At 43.5% G+C, this 18,104-nt stretch overlaps 1 protein-coding gene across 1 annotated transcript in view; it reads right to left on the bottom strand.

The window, feature by feature from the left end:
• Positions 1 to 18,104, bottom strand: part of SOS1 (SOS Ras/Rac guanine nucleotide exchange factor 1) — a 176,346-nt gene that overhangs the window by 19,171 nt on the left and 139,071 nt on the right. Inside the window, exons 11-15 of the mRNA XM_073557542.1 lie at positions 7,391 to 7,472; positions 5,448 to 5,570; positions 4,134 to 4,237; positions 3,806 to 4,028; positions 3,046 to 3,165 (exon numbers count right to left, since the gene is read on the bottom strand). Coding sequence (XP_073413643.1) covers positions 3,046 to 3,165; positions 3,806 to 4,028; positions 4,134 to 4,237; positions 5,448 to 5,570; positions 7,391 to 7,472 — 652 coding nt within the window. The remainder of the gene's footprint in view (positions 1 to 3,045; positions 3,166 to 3,805; positions 4,029 to 4,133; positions 4,238 to 5,447; positions 5,571 to 7,390; positions 7,473 to 18,104) is intronic.

Raw genomic sequence — 18,104 nt, 5'->3', positions numbered from 1 at the left:
ACCTGAAAGATCAGAAAAAAAAGAGTTAGATTATACTCACCGGGGGAGGTCCAGTCTTGGTCCGATGTATGTTGCGGTCCGGCGCCTCCCATCTTCATACGATGCCGTCCTCCTCTTGCCTTCCTGTCATGGCTCCGGCGCACTGCTCTGCCCTGTTGAGAGCGGAGCAAAATACTGCAGTGCGCAAGCGCCGGACCTCTCCTGGAGCCAGTGCACTGCAGTATTCTGCTCTGCCCTCAACAGGGCAGATCAGTGCGACTGCGCCGGAACCACGACAGGAAGGGAAGAAGAGGACAGCATCATGTGAAGATGGGAGGCGCCTGACCGCAACACCCATCGGACCAAGACCGGACCTCCCCCCGGTGAGTATAATCCAACTCTTTTTTCTTAGCTTTCAGGTTACATCGGGGGCCTATGTACAGCATTACAGAATGCTGTAGATAAGCCTCTGATGTCGATGCCAGCAGCTCATAGTCCAAAAAAGGGTGACAGATTCCCTTTAAGAAAGCAGTGGGAATACAATAAGAACAAAGACTGGCCACTTTTGACCTGGTGACAGATCTTCTTTAAAAGGTCTGTATCCAGAATGATAAAAAAAAAATTAAGGAAAGACGTAATTGCTTATTGCAGATTTTGCCTATTATTATGTTCAACATCCAGCTAATTTATAATCAGTAACCTCATTGTTGAATTTCTGGGTGAGGATGATGTGCTTACATAAGAGCTGATAACTATCTATTGAACTGCCGGAGATGGTGTGCTGAACTTGGCTAGCTCAGACCCTCCCAATTACAAGTGAATATTTTCAATACTTTTTAACGGAAGCATAAACACATTTATTGATATTGATGGGCACTATGTAATACCTTATTTCCCCTGCGGAGGCACTGCAAGGAAATTAAACTCTTACTAGCAGGATTCCCCAAAGGTCACAGCTCATCGGTGGGGACTCCAGCATAGCTGAACATTATGAGCTACAGAAAGGACACTTTTTTAACCATTGAAGGTCAAAGACCTTTATAGCCAATGTTCAAAGTGGGCAACCCTTCTGAGAAAAATTGTTTTTGTCATTTATAATGCAGCTCAAAGAGGTTGTGTATCAGCAAGTTGACATCTTTTAGCTATGAGGCTGGTGTAGGACCCCTTGGAACGATAAACATTGCTGGGGAGTGGGACTGGGCATACATTTTCTCTTCAGGGACCAAAAAGTGTGAACTGCCCATTGTTAGGGTTGTGCTGGCTTGTGAGGGGTTTACAGCAGCCGATATTTGGAAATGAGCATTCCTACAAAGGCTCATGTCCTGTTTACGGGCTTGTGTAAAGGGGCCATAAATGGTTGATATTGTTAGATTGCTGTTGATTGGAAACTTTGGGCATGGGAGACTAAAGAGAACATTAAAAAAGGTAGCAGAAAAGTGTCAATATCATAAAAACAATCAAAATCTAAATGTGTCCATATACAAATACTACAACAATCACACAAGAGGATGTGAGGTCTGCAGGAAACCGGTCCATATAAAAGGTGCCAGATTTAGTTTCCAGGTATTAACAAGAAGTAAACAGTTCTCCATAAGGAGGTCATTTCCAAGTTCCTCTTAACCACAATGTACGGTGACGAGAGCAGGAGCATAATGCTGGCGAAGTATTGGCAAAGCTCCATTATGGTACATTACACAACAACGTTTAAGGCCCACAGACATAAAGGAAGCACACAGCACGACACACAATGGAGAGTGAAGTCAGGAGTGGTCATGTCATTCTCCAAAACAGTAAGAGACGGTAAACATTGAGCTATAATGCGGGAAATATATTTATTGTTAGAAAGGTCACCTACAATTTGTGTCATTGTTCCCAATAAAACCTAAAGAGAGCAAAACACAAAGCCAGAGATGAGCGAATAGACTCCCACAAGCCGAGGCTAGCGGCCACGTCAGTAGTCTGTGGCTGCCAGATGGGACCGCTGTGCACAGCCTCCTACTTTCCGTCACTCCTGATTAGTAAGCCTGGTGTGAGATCATGGTGCAACAATAATGTCACAGGGTCTACAAATCAGAGAAGGCAGACTACTGAAGGGGGACCAAAGTTTGGGTGATCTCTACATAAACCCCATTTTTTGTCTAAACATAAGTAATGCCTTTTACCCATCTAAAATCTTTGTTCGGCTTTCTCAATGTGTAAAGGTGTTAAAATAGTTTGAGACTTTGATATTGATGGCCTATTATCAAGCACCTAGGCCATAAATAAAAGATCCCTGGGGGTCCGACTCTCAGCACCTCCACCGATCAGTTGACTGAAGGTGCTGCAGTTCATTGTGTAGAGGCTGCGAGTGGTCAATTCTACAATGGACATTACAGACAGGACTGTGGAGTCAGTAAGCCAAACCTCAGACTCTTCCATGACACCGACTAACTCCACAGCCCTGCTAGGGCTGTGGAGTCGGTAAGCCAAACCTCCGAGTCAGACTCCTCAATTTCCATGTGTGACTTGACCAAAATGGGCTCAGACTCCACGATTCTGACTCCACAGCCCTGATTACAGATGGGAATCCCCTGGAAGAGCCTAATTTGAAACATGCTAATACAGAACGCCATTAGCAATGGCGGCGATTTGGATTTTCACGAAGAAGAGCGCAGCAGATACTCTACTGCCACCAAAAATCCATCCAATGTTTTCTGTTGCATGAGTGCTGGTGTGATGAAACCCCATTCACGTGGCAGTAATGTTGATTGGCCTCAGATTTTAGAGCGGAATCAATTAGATTCCATCTTGATACATGTGACTATGTCTTGTATGGTCTGAGTGGCTACCATGAGATACTACATTTCTCCTGTAATGGCTGCCATAGGATTTTTGGTTGACTGAAACCATAAGCCGAGAATTTCTGAAGCCTGATCTGTTGTGTTGAGCAAAAAAAAGTAGATCTGCTTTCAACTGTAAAAGTGACTCTACGTAAGAAACCTCCTCATCTTGGTAGCAACATATCAGATACAAAGAATCTGATCTGGATGGATAAAAAGAATCAGATGAAAGTTAAAGAAAACTTACTTTTCAAACCATAGGGTGAGGTTGGTTGTGTGTCTAATCATTTTTAAGAGGTTGGGGGAATTAATTTCTTTATCTTCTTTAGTCCATACGCTTCCGACAAGCTCAGAAGACTGAACCGCCCTACAAAGAGAAAAATATAGATTCATTGTCATGGCCAGTAGGAATAAGTCTTTGGAAAGCAAGATATTTTTGGATTTCCTACATATAGAATAGATGTCTTTACCGCACATGTTCTTAAGGAAGACTGTAGGGTGTGTGTGTGTTAATCTTTCCAATGAACAAAGCTTACATTACTAATGGTGTCCTGAGCCGTATAGTGATTGTTACAACCATGCCTTCAAGTATATATAGACGGGCCATAATGAGAAGCAAGGACACTGGAGAAAACCTCTGTCCTATATGGCCCCTGATTAAAGGGAAATGCAGTCAAAATAAAGAACATTGATGGCTCTTTTCACTTTAAAGCCTGGTCAAGTGACAGCATATAAAAAAAGTCTACTCAGAATAAAAGTAGGAATTAGGCAATCCGCAAGGTGAGATCTGTTCACACAAACCAAGTAAATGGCAGGAAAATCAGAACTTGTAGATGTGGTGCTTTAATAGACCAGGCAAGTCGTTCTGCAACATATTCATGATCTACAACGGTTGTCAGTGAATGAAATTACCGTATGTTGCCATTATTAAGCTGCGGAACAAGCTCACAGCTAAGAGTTTCTTATAATGAATCGATCTGGGTCAACATGAAAACTGTAATTTGTACCTGTATAAATCAGATTCCAGCAAGGTCAGTTGCCGAGCTATCTCGATGGGATGTAATGTAAGCAGTTCAAAGTTTTCTATCTGTCCGGGCCGACTTATGTGCCACTCTACAGAAGGCGGCAAGCTCTCAAATGTTATATTGTGGCTAGGCCCATTGGCTTGCGCTTGCTTTTTCCGTTGAATGATCTTTGTGATAGATTCAACCCATTTTTTCATGGCTTTTCCTGCAGATATAAAACGTCAAATAAAACTGCAAAATAAAAATCACCACTAACCTGTGAGAATCACTTCTGTTATACAAGTAATACGTAGGAATCATGGCATCATACCTCTGACTGTCCCAATAAACTCCTCCAGTCGCACCAACAGGTCTGCATCTCGCTCAAAGTCATAGAAATGATGCTCCACCCAATGCCGGCAAACATTCAGAACTCTGAAAGTGAAGGATCGGATTCATTACACAGATGAGAAGAGCTGGCCGTGGCTCATTAGGAATTATTGTGCTCATTCATTTTAGTGATTACCGTATCCATCATGTGAATTCATGCTTACATTTGATTGAATAATGCTAAATACTATGATCTGCATTACTAACAGAATCGATAAAGCCAATGACTTGTGTACCTGAAACATAGCTCCCACAGATGTCAGAATTAGACTGTGTACAGAGCCATAACACCACTGCTATGTACTGTGTAGAGGTCAATTGTCAATACCTGATACTGCTGCCCAACTCCAATTCAATGGAACGGGAGCTGAGCTGCAGTTCCAAAAAGAGGCGACTGGGTTACACAGTTTACTTCCGGTTATCCTGATTAAAGCAGACTTGTGGGGGTGCCAAGTGCGAGACCCCACCGGTCTGATATCGGTAACCTATCCTAAGAACAAACGATTAATATCAAATTTCTGGAAAACCCCTAATTGTCAAAGTGGTTCTTCAAGAATGTGACAAATGTCTGCCATCACATATTTCCAGCTGCAACCCATCCTAGTCAGATGGTAGCTTGAAAAAACGCTGCTAGAGACGTGTCTGAACTGTCAGAAGGACAACATTGTGAACAATTGTTCCTTATCTGCCTAAGGAGCAGAGCTGCAACAGGGAGAAATTTTTTTTTCCTGGGCAGACTGAGCACAATGAGGTTTTTTCTTCATCTGTCTCCATGCGCAATTGTAAACCCACTTGTGCTCAGTCAGCCGAGGTGAAGTTAAGTTTATTTACTCCTGTCAGAGCCCTGCCTTCAGCCGTGGCTGAATGAGCAGATGACATATGTTCGTTCATGATGTTGCTCCTCTGACAGGAGCAACGTTTCTTCAGGGAACAACATGCCCTGAAGCAAAACTAGGATGGGTTGCAGTTTGAAATCTGTGACGGTGACCTTTTATCATCATATTCTCGAAGAACCTGTTTAAAGATGCGCTACATGACAACTCATGTCTATCAGAGAAGGAGATGCTACGGAAGGGCTCTCTCGTCATTCATAGAGAAGCGCCACAAAATCTGCATCCCCTTAATATCATCCATTAGGCATATGGTCAAGAATTGACTACATGAGACAATCCCATTAAAGTCGAGTCAAGGAAATGGCTTCTAAATTTTTCCCAAGTGCCATGCGAAAGAAAAGGAAAAAAAACTAAAAACTTACCGCAACTGTACAGGTTGCACATATTCTTTTCTAAACCTCTTTAGCTCTGCACTGAGTGGTTGGTCTCCATTTTCCATGGCAATTTTGTCTGCTTCACTTGGTTCAGGCTCTGGAATCTCAAACCTAGTGTTAGACAATTTGTAAAATTACAATGACCGGTACAACTAAATAATATTATATATATATATATATATATATATATATACACACACACACATATGTATATATATATATATATATATACACACACACACACATACACATATATACACACACAGTACACAGCTCAAAAAAAAAATAAAGGGAACACTTAAAACAGAGTATAACTCCAAGTAAATCAAACTTCTGTGAAATCAAACTGTCCACTTAGGAAGCAACACTGATTGACAATTTCACATGCTGTTGTGCAAATGGAATAGACAACAGATGGAAATTATTAGCAATTATCAAGACACCCTCAATAAAAGGAGTGGTTCTGAAGGTGGGGACCACAGACCATTTCTCAGTATCAATACTTTCTGGCTGATGTTGTGGTCACGCTTTCACGCTTGTGGTAGCATGAGACAAACTCTACAACCCACACAAGTGCCTTAATAGTGTAGCTCATCCAGGATGGCACATCAATGCGAGCTGTGGCAAGAAGGTTTGCCGTGTCTGTCTGTCTATCAGCGTAGTGTCCAGAGGTGCTATCAGGAGACAGGCCAGTCCACCAGGAGATGTGGAGAGGGCAACAACCCAGCAGCAGGACCGCTACCCCCGCCTTTGTGCAAGGAGGAACAGAAGGAGCTCTGCCAGAGCCCTGCAAAATGACCTCCAGCAGGCCACAAATGTGCATGTGTCTGCACAAACGGTTAGAAACCAACTCCGTGAGGATAGTCTGAGTGCCCGACGTCCACAGATAGGGGTTGTGCTCACAGCCCAACACCGTGCAAAACGCTTGTCATTTGCCACAGAACACCAGGATTGGCAAATTCGCCACTGGCGCCCTGTGCTCTTCACAGATGAAAGCAGGTTCACACTGAGCACATGTGGCAGAAGTGACAGAATCTGGAGACGCCGTGGAGAGCGATCTGCTGCCTGCAACATCCTTCAACATGACCGGTTTTGGCAGTGGGTCAGTAATGGTGTGGGGTGGCATTTCTTTGGAGGGTCGCAGAGCCCTACATGTGCTCGCCAGAGGTAGCCTGACTGCCATTAGGTACCGAGATGAGATCCTCAGACCCCTTATTAGACCATATGCTGGTGCGGTTGGCCCTGGGTTCCTCCTAATGCAGGACAATGCCAGACCTCATGTGGCTGGAGTGTGTCAGCAGTTCCTGCAAGATGAAGGCATTGAAGCTATGGACTGGCCCGCCCATTCACAAGACCTGAATCTGATGGAGCACATCTGGGACATCATGTCTCGCTCCATCCACCAACGTCACGTTGCACCACAGACTGTCCAGGAGTTGGCGGATGCTTTAGTCCAGGTTTGGAAGGAGATCCCTCAGGAGAACATCTGCCACCTCATCAGTACCATGCCCAGGCGTTGTAGGGAGGTCATACAGGCACGTGGAGGCCACACACGCTACTGAGCCTCATTTTGGTTTGTTTTAAGGACATTACATTCCACTTTAATTTTGTGTGTGACTCCAAATCCAGGCCTCCATTGGTTAATAAATTTGATTTCCATTGATTATGTGTGTGTGATTTTGTTGTCAGTACATTCAACTTTGTACAGAACAAAGTATTCAATTCATTCAGATCAAGGATGTGTTATTTGAGTGTCCCCTTAACTTTTTTGAGCAGTGTATAAACCAGAGAACTACATGATTTCTAATCCATCTATAAATTGATTTATCTATAGCAATATAATGCCAAAACTAGATAACAAAAATGATCAGAATAACTGAAATACAGTGTACGGTATATAGAGCCCCGGTCTCTTATTACAAAGCTCTTACCTTTCTATAAGAAGGCTCAGAAGTTCCTGTGGTTTGCAGAAAGATCTATAGGTTGTGAGAAATGTTCGCACAAAATTGGGATCTGAAAACAGAATGTCAACAGCATGTGAGGAAGCAAAACTTATTCATAAAGTATTTAAGAATTCTCAGAATCTAAGTAATAATAATAATAAATTTTATTTCTATAGCGCCGACATATTCCACAGCACTTTACATTTCAGAGGGGACTTATACAGACAATAGACATTACAGCATAACAATAATCACATAGATTATAACAAATACCAAGAGGAATGAGGGTTCTGCTCGCAAGCTTACAGTCTATGAGGAAAGAAGTAGACACGAAAGGTGGGTGGTAACAGTTGCCCTGATTGTATGGACCAGCCATAATGTTAAGTGAGTAACAGTACGGACACAGAGGGCTAATGGATGCATAAAGCATGTGGGAACATGATGCAGGGAACCTGGTTATGGTAAAACTTTTGGCTGTGCCACACAGGGATAGATTAGGTTAATGTGTTGAGGCGATAGGCCAGTCTGAATAAATGCGTTTTCAGGGCACGCTTAAAATTGTGGGGATTGGGGACTAATCGTATTGATCTGGGAAGTGCATTCCAAAGAATTGGCGCAGCACGTGTAAAGTCTTGGAGACGGGAGTGGGAGGTTCTGATTACAGGATGCTAACCTCAGGTCATCAGCAGAACGGAGGGCGCGGGTAGGGTGGTATACTGAAACAAGGGAGATGTAGGGTGGTGCTGAGCCATGGAGGGCTTTGTGGGTGAGGGTAATAAGTTTATACTGAATTCTGGAGTGGATGGGTAGCCAGTGTAATGACTGGCACAAGGTAGAGGCATCGGTGTAACGATTGGTGAGGAATATGATCCTGGCTGCAGCATTCAAGACAGATTGGAGAGGGGAGAGTCTGGTAAGAGGGAGACCGATTAGAAGAGAGTTACAATAGTCGAGACGAGAATGAATAAGAGAAACAGTAAGTTTTTGCAGAGTCAAAAGTAAGAAAAGGTCGAATTCTAGAAATGTTTTGAGGTGCAGATGACAAGAGCGAGCCAGTGATCGAATGTGGGGGGCAAAGGAAAGCTCGGAATCAAGTATGACCCCGAGACAGCGGGCATGTTACTGGGGAGTAATAGTGGAATCACACACAGAAATGGCAATGTCGGGTATAGGTACATTAGTAGCGGGAGGAAACACAAGGAGCTCAGTCTTTGACAGGTTCAGTTTCAGATATAGTGAGGACATGATGTTAGACACAGTGTTTAGACAATCGCCGGTGTTTTCTAGAAAGGCTGGCATGATGTCAGGAGAAGAAACGTATAATTGGGTGTCATCAGCATAGAGATGGTCCTGGAAACCAAATCTACTGATTGTATGACCAATAGGGGCAGTGTACAAGGAGAAGAGGAGAGGGCCTAGAACCGATCCTTGAGGAACACCAACAGTAAGGGGAAGGTGAGAGGAGGAGAAACCGGCAAAAGATACAGTAAAGGAGTAGTCAGAGAGATAGGAGGAGAACCAGGAAAGAACTGTGCCCTTGAGGCCAATCGAACCGAGAATAGTGAGGAGGAGCTGATGATCCACAGTGTTGAATGCTGCAGAGAGATCCAAGAGAATTAGCATGGAGTAATGACCATTTGATTTAGCTGTTAGTAGATCATAAGAGACTTTAGTGAGGGCAGTTTCAGTGGAGTGTAAAGAGCGGAAACCGGATTGGAGAGGGTCGAGAAGAGAGTTATTAGAGAGATAGCGGATAAGACGGGAGTGGACCAGGCGTAGTAAGTAGTATGTAAGCATTTATTCATTATGAGTCAAAGAGGATATGTATATTCTGCTATCGTGTACTGCGGTGTAATACTGTGCTGTCAATTATGTACAGTGTGAAAATTTGCCACTCTTATTTACAAGCCAGTTGTGCCTTTACTTAAACTGCCTTCATCAAGTTGGATGTGGCATCGGTAGAATGGCTTCATCCTCTCCATGGAAGCCAGTTATCCATGGCGCCTCTACTTAATTGTAGGTCTGGTGCAATAACATCGCTATGGAGCGAGGCATGCATTAACTCACGTCGGGGGCTACTATTAAGAAGAAATACTGGTGATGTCGGAGTCGTGGAGTCGGAGCCCATTTCGGTGGAGTCGGAGTCATGGAAATTGAGGAGTCGGAAATTTGGCGCCCATTTTGGTGGAGCTGGAGTCTGTGTCATGGAAACTGAGGAGTCAGAGGTTTGGCTTACCGACTCCACAGCCCTGGCTTCCTTTCTTTTCTGGAGATTTGATTTTGACTATTTAAAGCATTTTCCCCATACTTCCTATAAACATTCTCAGGGGTTTCAGGGCACTTTCCTCCTTTCATGATCCCAATTAAGTCTAATCACATTCAATGACGCTGATGTCTGGGATCTGGGATGATCGGGCAAGTGATTTGGCATCACCACCAGCTGGAATGATGTAGAATATTTGTCTCAGATCAGAAAGCATACTGCTTCTAGTTGTGAAACACTCGATCAATCCATAAAACCCAACTCCAGAACACCTCACAGCATAGTTGTTTGGTAGATTTCTTACTTGTACTATTTCTATGTGACAGGTACTCGTCATTCCAAATGCTTTATCTTTTAATTTATGAGGCTTCTGTCTTGGAAGTTTATGTTTTCTTTTTAACCAATATATTCAGTGTTTGTTGTTTCTGTGTTATATGGTTACTCCCAAAATTGCAAGGTATCGCCTATCTTCAGTAAAACGCTTGGTTTTTACCCAGTAGTCCAATAGACAATGAATGTTGGGGAATTTCAGTGTTTTGCCCCTCATCAGTACAAATTATGTACAGCCCAATAGTAGACAAGACTTTTAACCCCTTCACCCTGAGGCTGTTTTCATCTTCATGACCATCCCAAATTTTACAATTCTGACCACTGTCACTTTATGAGGTTACGACTCTGGAACGCTTCAAACAGATCCCACTGTTTGATACTGTTTTTTCACAATATTGTACTTTATGATAGTGGTAACATTTTTTTATATATGACCATCTTTCGTTTTTGAAAAAAAAAATGTGAAATTTGGTGAAAATGTTGAAATTTTCAAACTTAACTCTGATTTAAGAGCATAAAAATTATGTCACACAAAAGTTAATCACATTTCCCACATGCCTACGTTACATCTGCACAATTTGTTTTAAACTTTTTTTTTGTTAGGAAGTTAGAAGGGTTAGAAGTTGACCAGTGATTTCTCATTTTTACAACAAAATTTAAAAAACCATTATAAGGACCACATCATATTTGAAGTGACTTTGAGGGGGTCTATAGGATAGAAAATAACCAAAAGTTACACCATTCTAAAAATTGTACCCTGCTTCACAGAAACAATCAATGTGGAAGGAACAAATTAACGTTTAACTTTTGTCAAAGAATTTTTTTTTATTCTTTTACTTTACACCTTTTTTTTTTAACGAGATAATGGGATAAAATGGACTTCAAAGTTTGTTTTGCAATTTCTCCCGAGTACGCAGATACCCCATATATGGAGGAAAACCACTAACTGGGTACATGGCAAAGCTCAGAAAGGAAGGAGCACTGTTTGACTTTTTAAATGCAAAATTGTCTGGGCAGACGCTATGTAGCGTTTGGAGAGCCCCTGATGTGCTTAAACAGTGGAACCCCCACCCTCCAATTGACCCCATTTTGGAAACTAGCCCCATAAAGAAATTTTATGAAGTTGTGTGCCAAGAACCTTGAAACCTTATGGGCTTCACAGAAACAGAAATGTATAATGTTGACCAGAGAAAAGAAGGAAAAAAGTGATTTTTTTATTTTATGGCTTTTTTTTTTACACCAAAATGTTATTTTAGCTCCATTTTTTATTTTCACAAGGGTAACTGGAGAAAATGGAGCCCAAAGGTTGTCAATCAATTTTTCCTGAGTACACAGATAACCCATATGTGAGGGAAAACTACTGTTTGGGGACAGGGCAGGACTCAGAATGGAAGTAGTGATGTTAGGGACTCAGACTTTGATAGAATGGTCCACAGACGTCATGTCGCTTTTGGAGAGCCCCTGGTGTGCCTAAACAGAGGAAACCCACCACTAAAGACCCTGTATTGGAATTGGTCTAATGTTTTGAAAACTCCCCCAAGTTCTTGCCGTAGCCCAGTACACAGTCTGGTTTGGGGACCAGTGTAGAGTTACTCTGTACAGCGGAGGGGGTGCTACCATCACCATGCATGGTGACCAAGAAACGGACATCCCTCTTGTCTTTGTACTTGATCACCAGCATGTTGCCGCTAGATTGAGCTCCGCCCTCACCCTTTCTGAGCATCTGACCAATTAGCAACCTAGGGAGGCCTGTTTGATTTTTGTAGACAGTACTGAAGAGCAAAGTACTGCAGTGCGCAGGCGCCAGGAAAGGTCAGAGGCCCAGCGTCTGAGCACTGCAGTACTTTGCTCTGCTCTCAACAGGGCAGATAAGTATGCCAGCGCAGGAGCGCGATGCCGGGGAGCAATGAAGAAGCAGGAGGGCGACGATCATAAGAAGATGGGACGCGCCGGACCTGCGACACCCATCGGACCGGACCGCCTTACTTTTCTTATCTTGCAGGTCAGACCGGGGGTTTATCTACAGCATTATAAAATGCTGACGATGAGCGCTGAAACGCAGTGGCTGCATCTTATAGTGGCCAAAACAGCTGACAGGTTCCCTTTAGCCATTCCTTATAGGACATACTTTGAAATCCACTTACAATCCTTGTAGCTTTTCTCTGTACCTACTCCAGTTTTTCAATGTCATTTTAAAATGTGGTGCCCAGTAGTGATTAGAGAACGCGCTAGAATAACGTCTTATCTGAGCATCTGGGAATGCTGGTATATTGGGTTAGAGTCTCTGCGGCTGCATGATTTCCGGCTGTTAGGCAGCCTTAACACATGTGAGGATTGCCTGTTTAAAGGGAACCTGTCACTACTTTTTTGGCCTACTAGGTAAAAATATCATTTGAGTGTCAGCTATGCGTTCCACAACTAGTTCTGAAACCCCCTGACTCCCCGTGTATTTATTATTATTTATTTATATAGCGCTATTAATTCCATGGTGCTGTACATGAGAAGGGAGGTTACACAAAAAGTTATAGATATTGTAAACAAATTTACAATGACAAACTGGAACAGAGGGGAGAGCACCCTGTCCTTGTGGATTTACATTCTACGGGATAGTGGGGAAGAGACAGAAGGTCGGGGATGCAGCAGCTCTGGTGGTGATGAGGCGGCAGAATGGTAATTGCAGGCTGTAAGCGTTTCTGAAAAGATGGGTTTTCAGGTTCCGTTTGAAGGATCCGAAGGTGGTGGAAATCGGACGTGTTGAGGCATGGCATTCCAGAGGATATTCGGGAGAAATCTTGGAGGCGGTTGTGTGAGGAACGAATAAGTGTGGAGGAGAGTAGGAGGTCTTGGGAGGATTGAAGATATTGGGAGATTAGTTCAGAGATATAGGGAGGGGAAAGGTTGTGGATGGCTTTGTAGGTCAGTGTTAGTAGTTTGAACTGGATTCGTTGGGGAATTGGGAGCCAATGGAAGGATTTGCAGAGGGGGGAGACAGGGGAGTAGCGAGGATAGAGGTGGATTAGTCAGGCAGAATTGAGGACAGACTGGAGTGGTGCAAGAGAGTTAGCAGGGAGGCCACAGAGGAAAGTGTGTTGCAGTATTCAAGCCGGGAGATGATGATGGCATGTACAAGAGTTTAGTAGCTTGAGGACTGAGGAAGGGACGGATTCTGGAAATATTTTTGAGTTGGAGGCGACAGGAGGTGGCAAGAGATTGGACGTGTGGTTTGAAGGACAGGGCAGAGTCGACAGTTACTCCGAGGCAGCGGATTTCACGCGCTGCAGAGAGCGTGATGCCGTTTACCATGTCAGATAGATCGGGTAAGGAAGATACGCGAGATGGAGGAAAGATAATGAGTTCAGTTTTGTCTACGTTGAGTTTTAGGAAGCGAGAGGTGAAAAAGGAGGATATGGCTGATAGACACTCTGGCATTCTGGACAGCAGAGAGGTAGATCTGAGTGTCATCTGCATACAGGTGGTACTGGAAGCCATGGGACTTTGAGTTGTCCTAGGCCAAGAGTATAGATGGAAAAATGTAGGGGCCCCAGGACAGAGCCTTGGGGGACACCAACAGAGAGGGGGCAGGATGAGGACGTAGTGTGGGAGTGGGAAACGCTGAATGTGCGGTCAGAAAGGTATGACGAAATCCAGGACAGGGCAAGGTCTTTGATGCCAAGGGAAGAAAGAATCTGTAGCAGTAGGCAGTGGTCAACTGTGTCAAAGGCAGAAGACAGGTCAAGAAGGAGGAGGATGGAGAACTGTCTGTTAGCTTTGGCTGTAAGTCATTGGTAATTTTGGTCAGGGCAGTTTCAGTGGGGTGGTGGGGGCGGAAACCAGATTGCAGGATGTCAAGGAGGGAGTTAGATGAGAGGTGGGAGGAAAGTTGAGCATGGACATGCTGTTCAAGAAGTTTAGAAGCAAACGGGAGCAGTGATATGGGGCGATAGCTGGGCATAGCAGTTGGGTCAAGGCTTGATTTTTTGAGGATGGGTGTTATGGTGGCATGTTTGAAGGCAGAGGGGAAGGTACCAGAAGTTAGGGATAGGTTGAAGAGCTGTGTTAGGGCTGGAATGATCATGTTATTGAGGTTGGGGAGCAGGTGGGAAGTGATGGGGTCAAGTGCGCAGATGGTGAGGCGTGTATCACCCATAAAGACCTTTTTTAATTGTTCCGCGTTGTATGTTAATCTGTTCGGTCCGGTGTGATGAGAGTTGCCTCTGTTCCGTCACTCCACCCCTCCTCGGCTTGCTGTACGCATTCTTCGCTGTGAAAAATCGCAGATTGCGTACTGTGGTGTAGTAACCACTGTGTCCGTTTGGGGGCGCTGTGTGGATGTCCCAAGAGAGAGGATGAGTGGCAGAATCCTGAAGGACGGTTGTGTATCTCAAGGTGGGTGGCCTTGAGATGGAGACTTAGGTATGTGTGTTGATCAGCAGTGATACTGCTGAGGTGCTGGTTCAATGTGTCAGGGACTAGTTACCTACAAACCCACCCAGGGGGTGTTTTTAAAGAACACTGTTGTAAAGTGTGTAAATGCTTGAAGGACCTGTGATGAGTCATGTGACACGGTGGGCATGGCTATGAACCATATAATGTGGCCAGGGTGAGTCACATGGAGTGAATGCTGGGACCTGGTTGGTCCAGTGTGGAAGGCCCTGTCTGAGAGAGAGATGGGGGCTGCCTTCTGACAGCAAGAGAATGCTGTTAATGGCTGCACGTGCCTGGTAATTCCCTGGAGGGAATGGACGTCTGCCGCATGATGGTGAAGAAACCATGAGTGACCCTGACATGGGTGAGATAACACTGAGGCTGAAGAGCCCGTGTAATGGACATTTGCTTGACCTGTGTGATATAAGGATAACCAGAGTGAAGCTATAATGGACGCTATGCTGTATATGAACTTTATGTTGCTTCTATGGGTTTATGCTGCTGAATAAACCGCCTGGACTGTTATGAGTTTATGAAAACACAGCGCCAGATGTGTTTGGTTCGCTGCCTAGCGAGGCTCCCCTAACTGAATGACAGCGCTACCTCACAGTATATATTTTGTGTGTGCGCTTTGAAATGTGACCTCGCGCGTGCGCAATATGCTTTGCCCAACTGAGGGCAAAGCCGAAATTCAGTAGTGCGCATGCACCGGTTTACGCAGTTGTTTCTTATGTCCCGCAAGTATTTTGTGGCCATGTGGGCAAAGCATATTGGGTGATACATGGGGAGTCAGGGGGTTTCAGAACTAGTTGTGGAACAAATAGCTGACATTCAATTAAATTATATTTTTTACCTAGTAAGCCAAAAAAAAAAAAAGTGGTGACAGGTTCCCTTTAACAGCCGCAAACCATGCAGCCGCAGAGACTCAAAGATAATATACCAGTATTCCCAGATGCACAGATAACACCCGAACATGCTCGGATAAGTGGTTATTGAAGCATGGGCGAGTAGAGGGGGATAATTACTTCACGTGATCTAGACTCTATACTTTTCTTAATACATCCTAGAACTGTTTACCTTATCATCTTCTGCTTCACACTGTTGTTGACTCATGTTCAGTATGTGATATATTAGTATACCCAAGTCTTTTTCACGCGTGCTGTTGCTTAGTTCTATTCCTCCCATTCTGTAGATGTAATTTTCTATTTTTTTCGCCCAGATGCAGAATTTTGTGTTTCTCTCTGTTAAATACCATTCTATTAGTCACAGTCCATTGTTCAAGCTTATCTAGATCCTACTGAATCCTTTCTCTGTCTTCTCTAGTGTAAAGGTCCCGTTACATTTAGCGATGCACCAGCGATCCCGACAACGATATGACCTGGTCAGGATCGCTGGTGCATCGCTAAATGGGCGCTAGTGAGCTGCCAAACAGGCAGATCTCATTAGCGATGCAGCAGCGGTAGGGAGTCGTCACTTGCCTGTCACACGCATCGAGGGTGACGTCTTCCGCCCGCATCCATGGAGTCGCTCATCGACGCCAGCAGGAAGCAGACGACGAGAAATGGACCAGGCAGATCTCGCACGATCAGCGATATCCAGCGGTGAGCCGGGTCGGAGCTAAGTGTCACATGTAGTGAGATCGCTAGCGATATCGCTGTTACGTCACAAAATCGGTGACGCTTTAGCGATATCGCTAGCGATCTCGCTATGTGTGAAGAGGGCTTTAGCTATCCCTTGATCTGTTTACCTTCAGTTCCCTTATCTAGGTCACTCCACCCCTTCTCATAAATTGGCTGGATTTTCAAAAAAAATGTTCAACACCATTGGGCTAAGAGCCTTGTGGTACCCCCACTTGAAACACTCCAATTGGATGTACAACCATTTATTACTCCTCTGAGTACCATCACTGATCCAGTTATGAATCCACCTTGCCAATCACATACTTGGTCATTTTTTCAAGGATAGTATGAAGATACTTTAGCAAATGATTTGTTGAAGTAGAGATATGAAATATCTACCACATTTCCCATATTCACTCAGTCAGTGATTCCATCATAGAAGGAAATTAGAATAGTCTAGCATGATTTGTTTGTTTGCTACAAACCCATGGTGGCTCTGGTTAATTACTGTATTCTTATCCAAATACTTACAAACATGCTGTTTAATAATGTGTTCAATACCTTTCCTAGTATAGAAGTAAGGCTGAAATTTCCTGGCTCAATCTTATTTTCTTTTTTGAAGATAGTGACAACATTTGACCATCTCCATGACCTGTATATATACTGCAAATGTCAGGAAGGGGTTAAAAGGGCTAGGAACAGGAGAACACCAATAAATATCAAGAACAAGGCATTTAGGAAGCTAAAATAAGCCGGCAATGAAGAAGCATTAAAAAGTTATAGAGAAAAAAATAAAATGTGTAAAAAACAAATACATTTAGCAAAAGTGGAAACTGAGAGACTCATTGCTAAGGAAAGTAAAACAAACCCCAAACTATTCTTTAATTATATAACCAGTAAAAAGATTAAAATTGATAGTGTCGGCCCTTTAAAGAACAATGAGGGTGAAATCATAGAGAGCCATGTGGGAAAAGCAAATGTTTTAAATACTTTTTTCTCAACAGTGTTCACACAGGAAAAGGATTTGCCAGGGGAAATGCAGAGTGATAATGTAAACTCCCCATTAAGTATTACCTGCCTAACCCAGGAAGAAGTGCAGAACCGCCTTAGTAAGATTAAAATTGACAAATCACCAGGCCCTGATGGCATTCACCCTCGGGTATTAAGGGAGTTAAGTAATGTGATAGACAGGCCTCTATTCCTTATATTTGAAGACTCTATAGAAACAGGGTCTGTTCCTTTTGATTGGCGGCAAGCAAATGTGGTACCAATATTTAAAAAGGGGTGTAAAAGGGAACCTCGAAACTAGAGGCCGGTAAGCTTAACATCTGTTGTGGGTAAAATTTTTGAAGGGCTTCTAAGGGATACCATTATGGAATATCTCAATATTAATAAATGTTTAACTCCATATCAACATGGATTTATGAAGGATCGCTCCTGTCAAACTAACCTGATCAGCTTCTATGCGGATGTAAGCTCTCAAATGGACCAAGGAGAATCATTGGATGTCATTTATCTCGACTTCTCTAAAGCATTTGACACTGTCCCACATAAAAGATTGGTAAGTAAGATGAGAAAGCTTGGGCTAGGGGAAAATGTGTGTAGATGGGTAAGTAGCTGGCTTAGTGATAGAAAACAAAGAGTGGTTATTAATGGGGCATACTCAGATTGGGACAGGGTTACTAGTGGGGTACCACATTGTTCTGTATTGGGCCCCCTACTATTTAATATATTTATTAATGATCTAGTGGCTGGCTTACACAGTAAAATATCAGTATTTGCAGATGATACAAAACTATGTAAGGTAGTTAACACAAAGGAGGACAGTTAGCAACTACAGACAGATTTGAGTAAATTGGAGAATTGGGCTGAAAAATGGCAAATGAGGTTTAACACAGATAAGTGTAAGGTTATGCACATGGGAAGGAGAAACAGATGCTACAATTACTTACTAAATGGGAAACTGCTGGGGAAATCAGACATGGAAAAAGACTAAGGCATCTTAGTCAATAAGAAGCTAAATTGGAGTGGCCAGTGTCAGGCAGCTGCCACCAAAGCAAATAGG

This window comes from Dendrobates tinctorius, unplaced genomic scaffold, assembly GCF_039654945.1.
Source record: "Dendrobates tinctorius isolate UK_male_01 unplaced genomic scaffold, ASM3965494v1 ptg000250l, whole genome shotgun sequence".
Classification (NCBI taxonomy): Eukaryota; Metazoa; Chordata; class Amphibia; order Anura; family Dendrobatidae; genus Dendrobates; species Dendrobates tinctorius.
The sequence above is the reverse complement of the archived record's forward strand: the minus strand, read 5'-3'. Positions and strand labels throughout refer to the sequence as shown.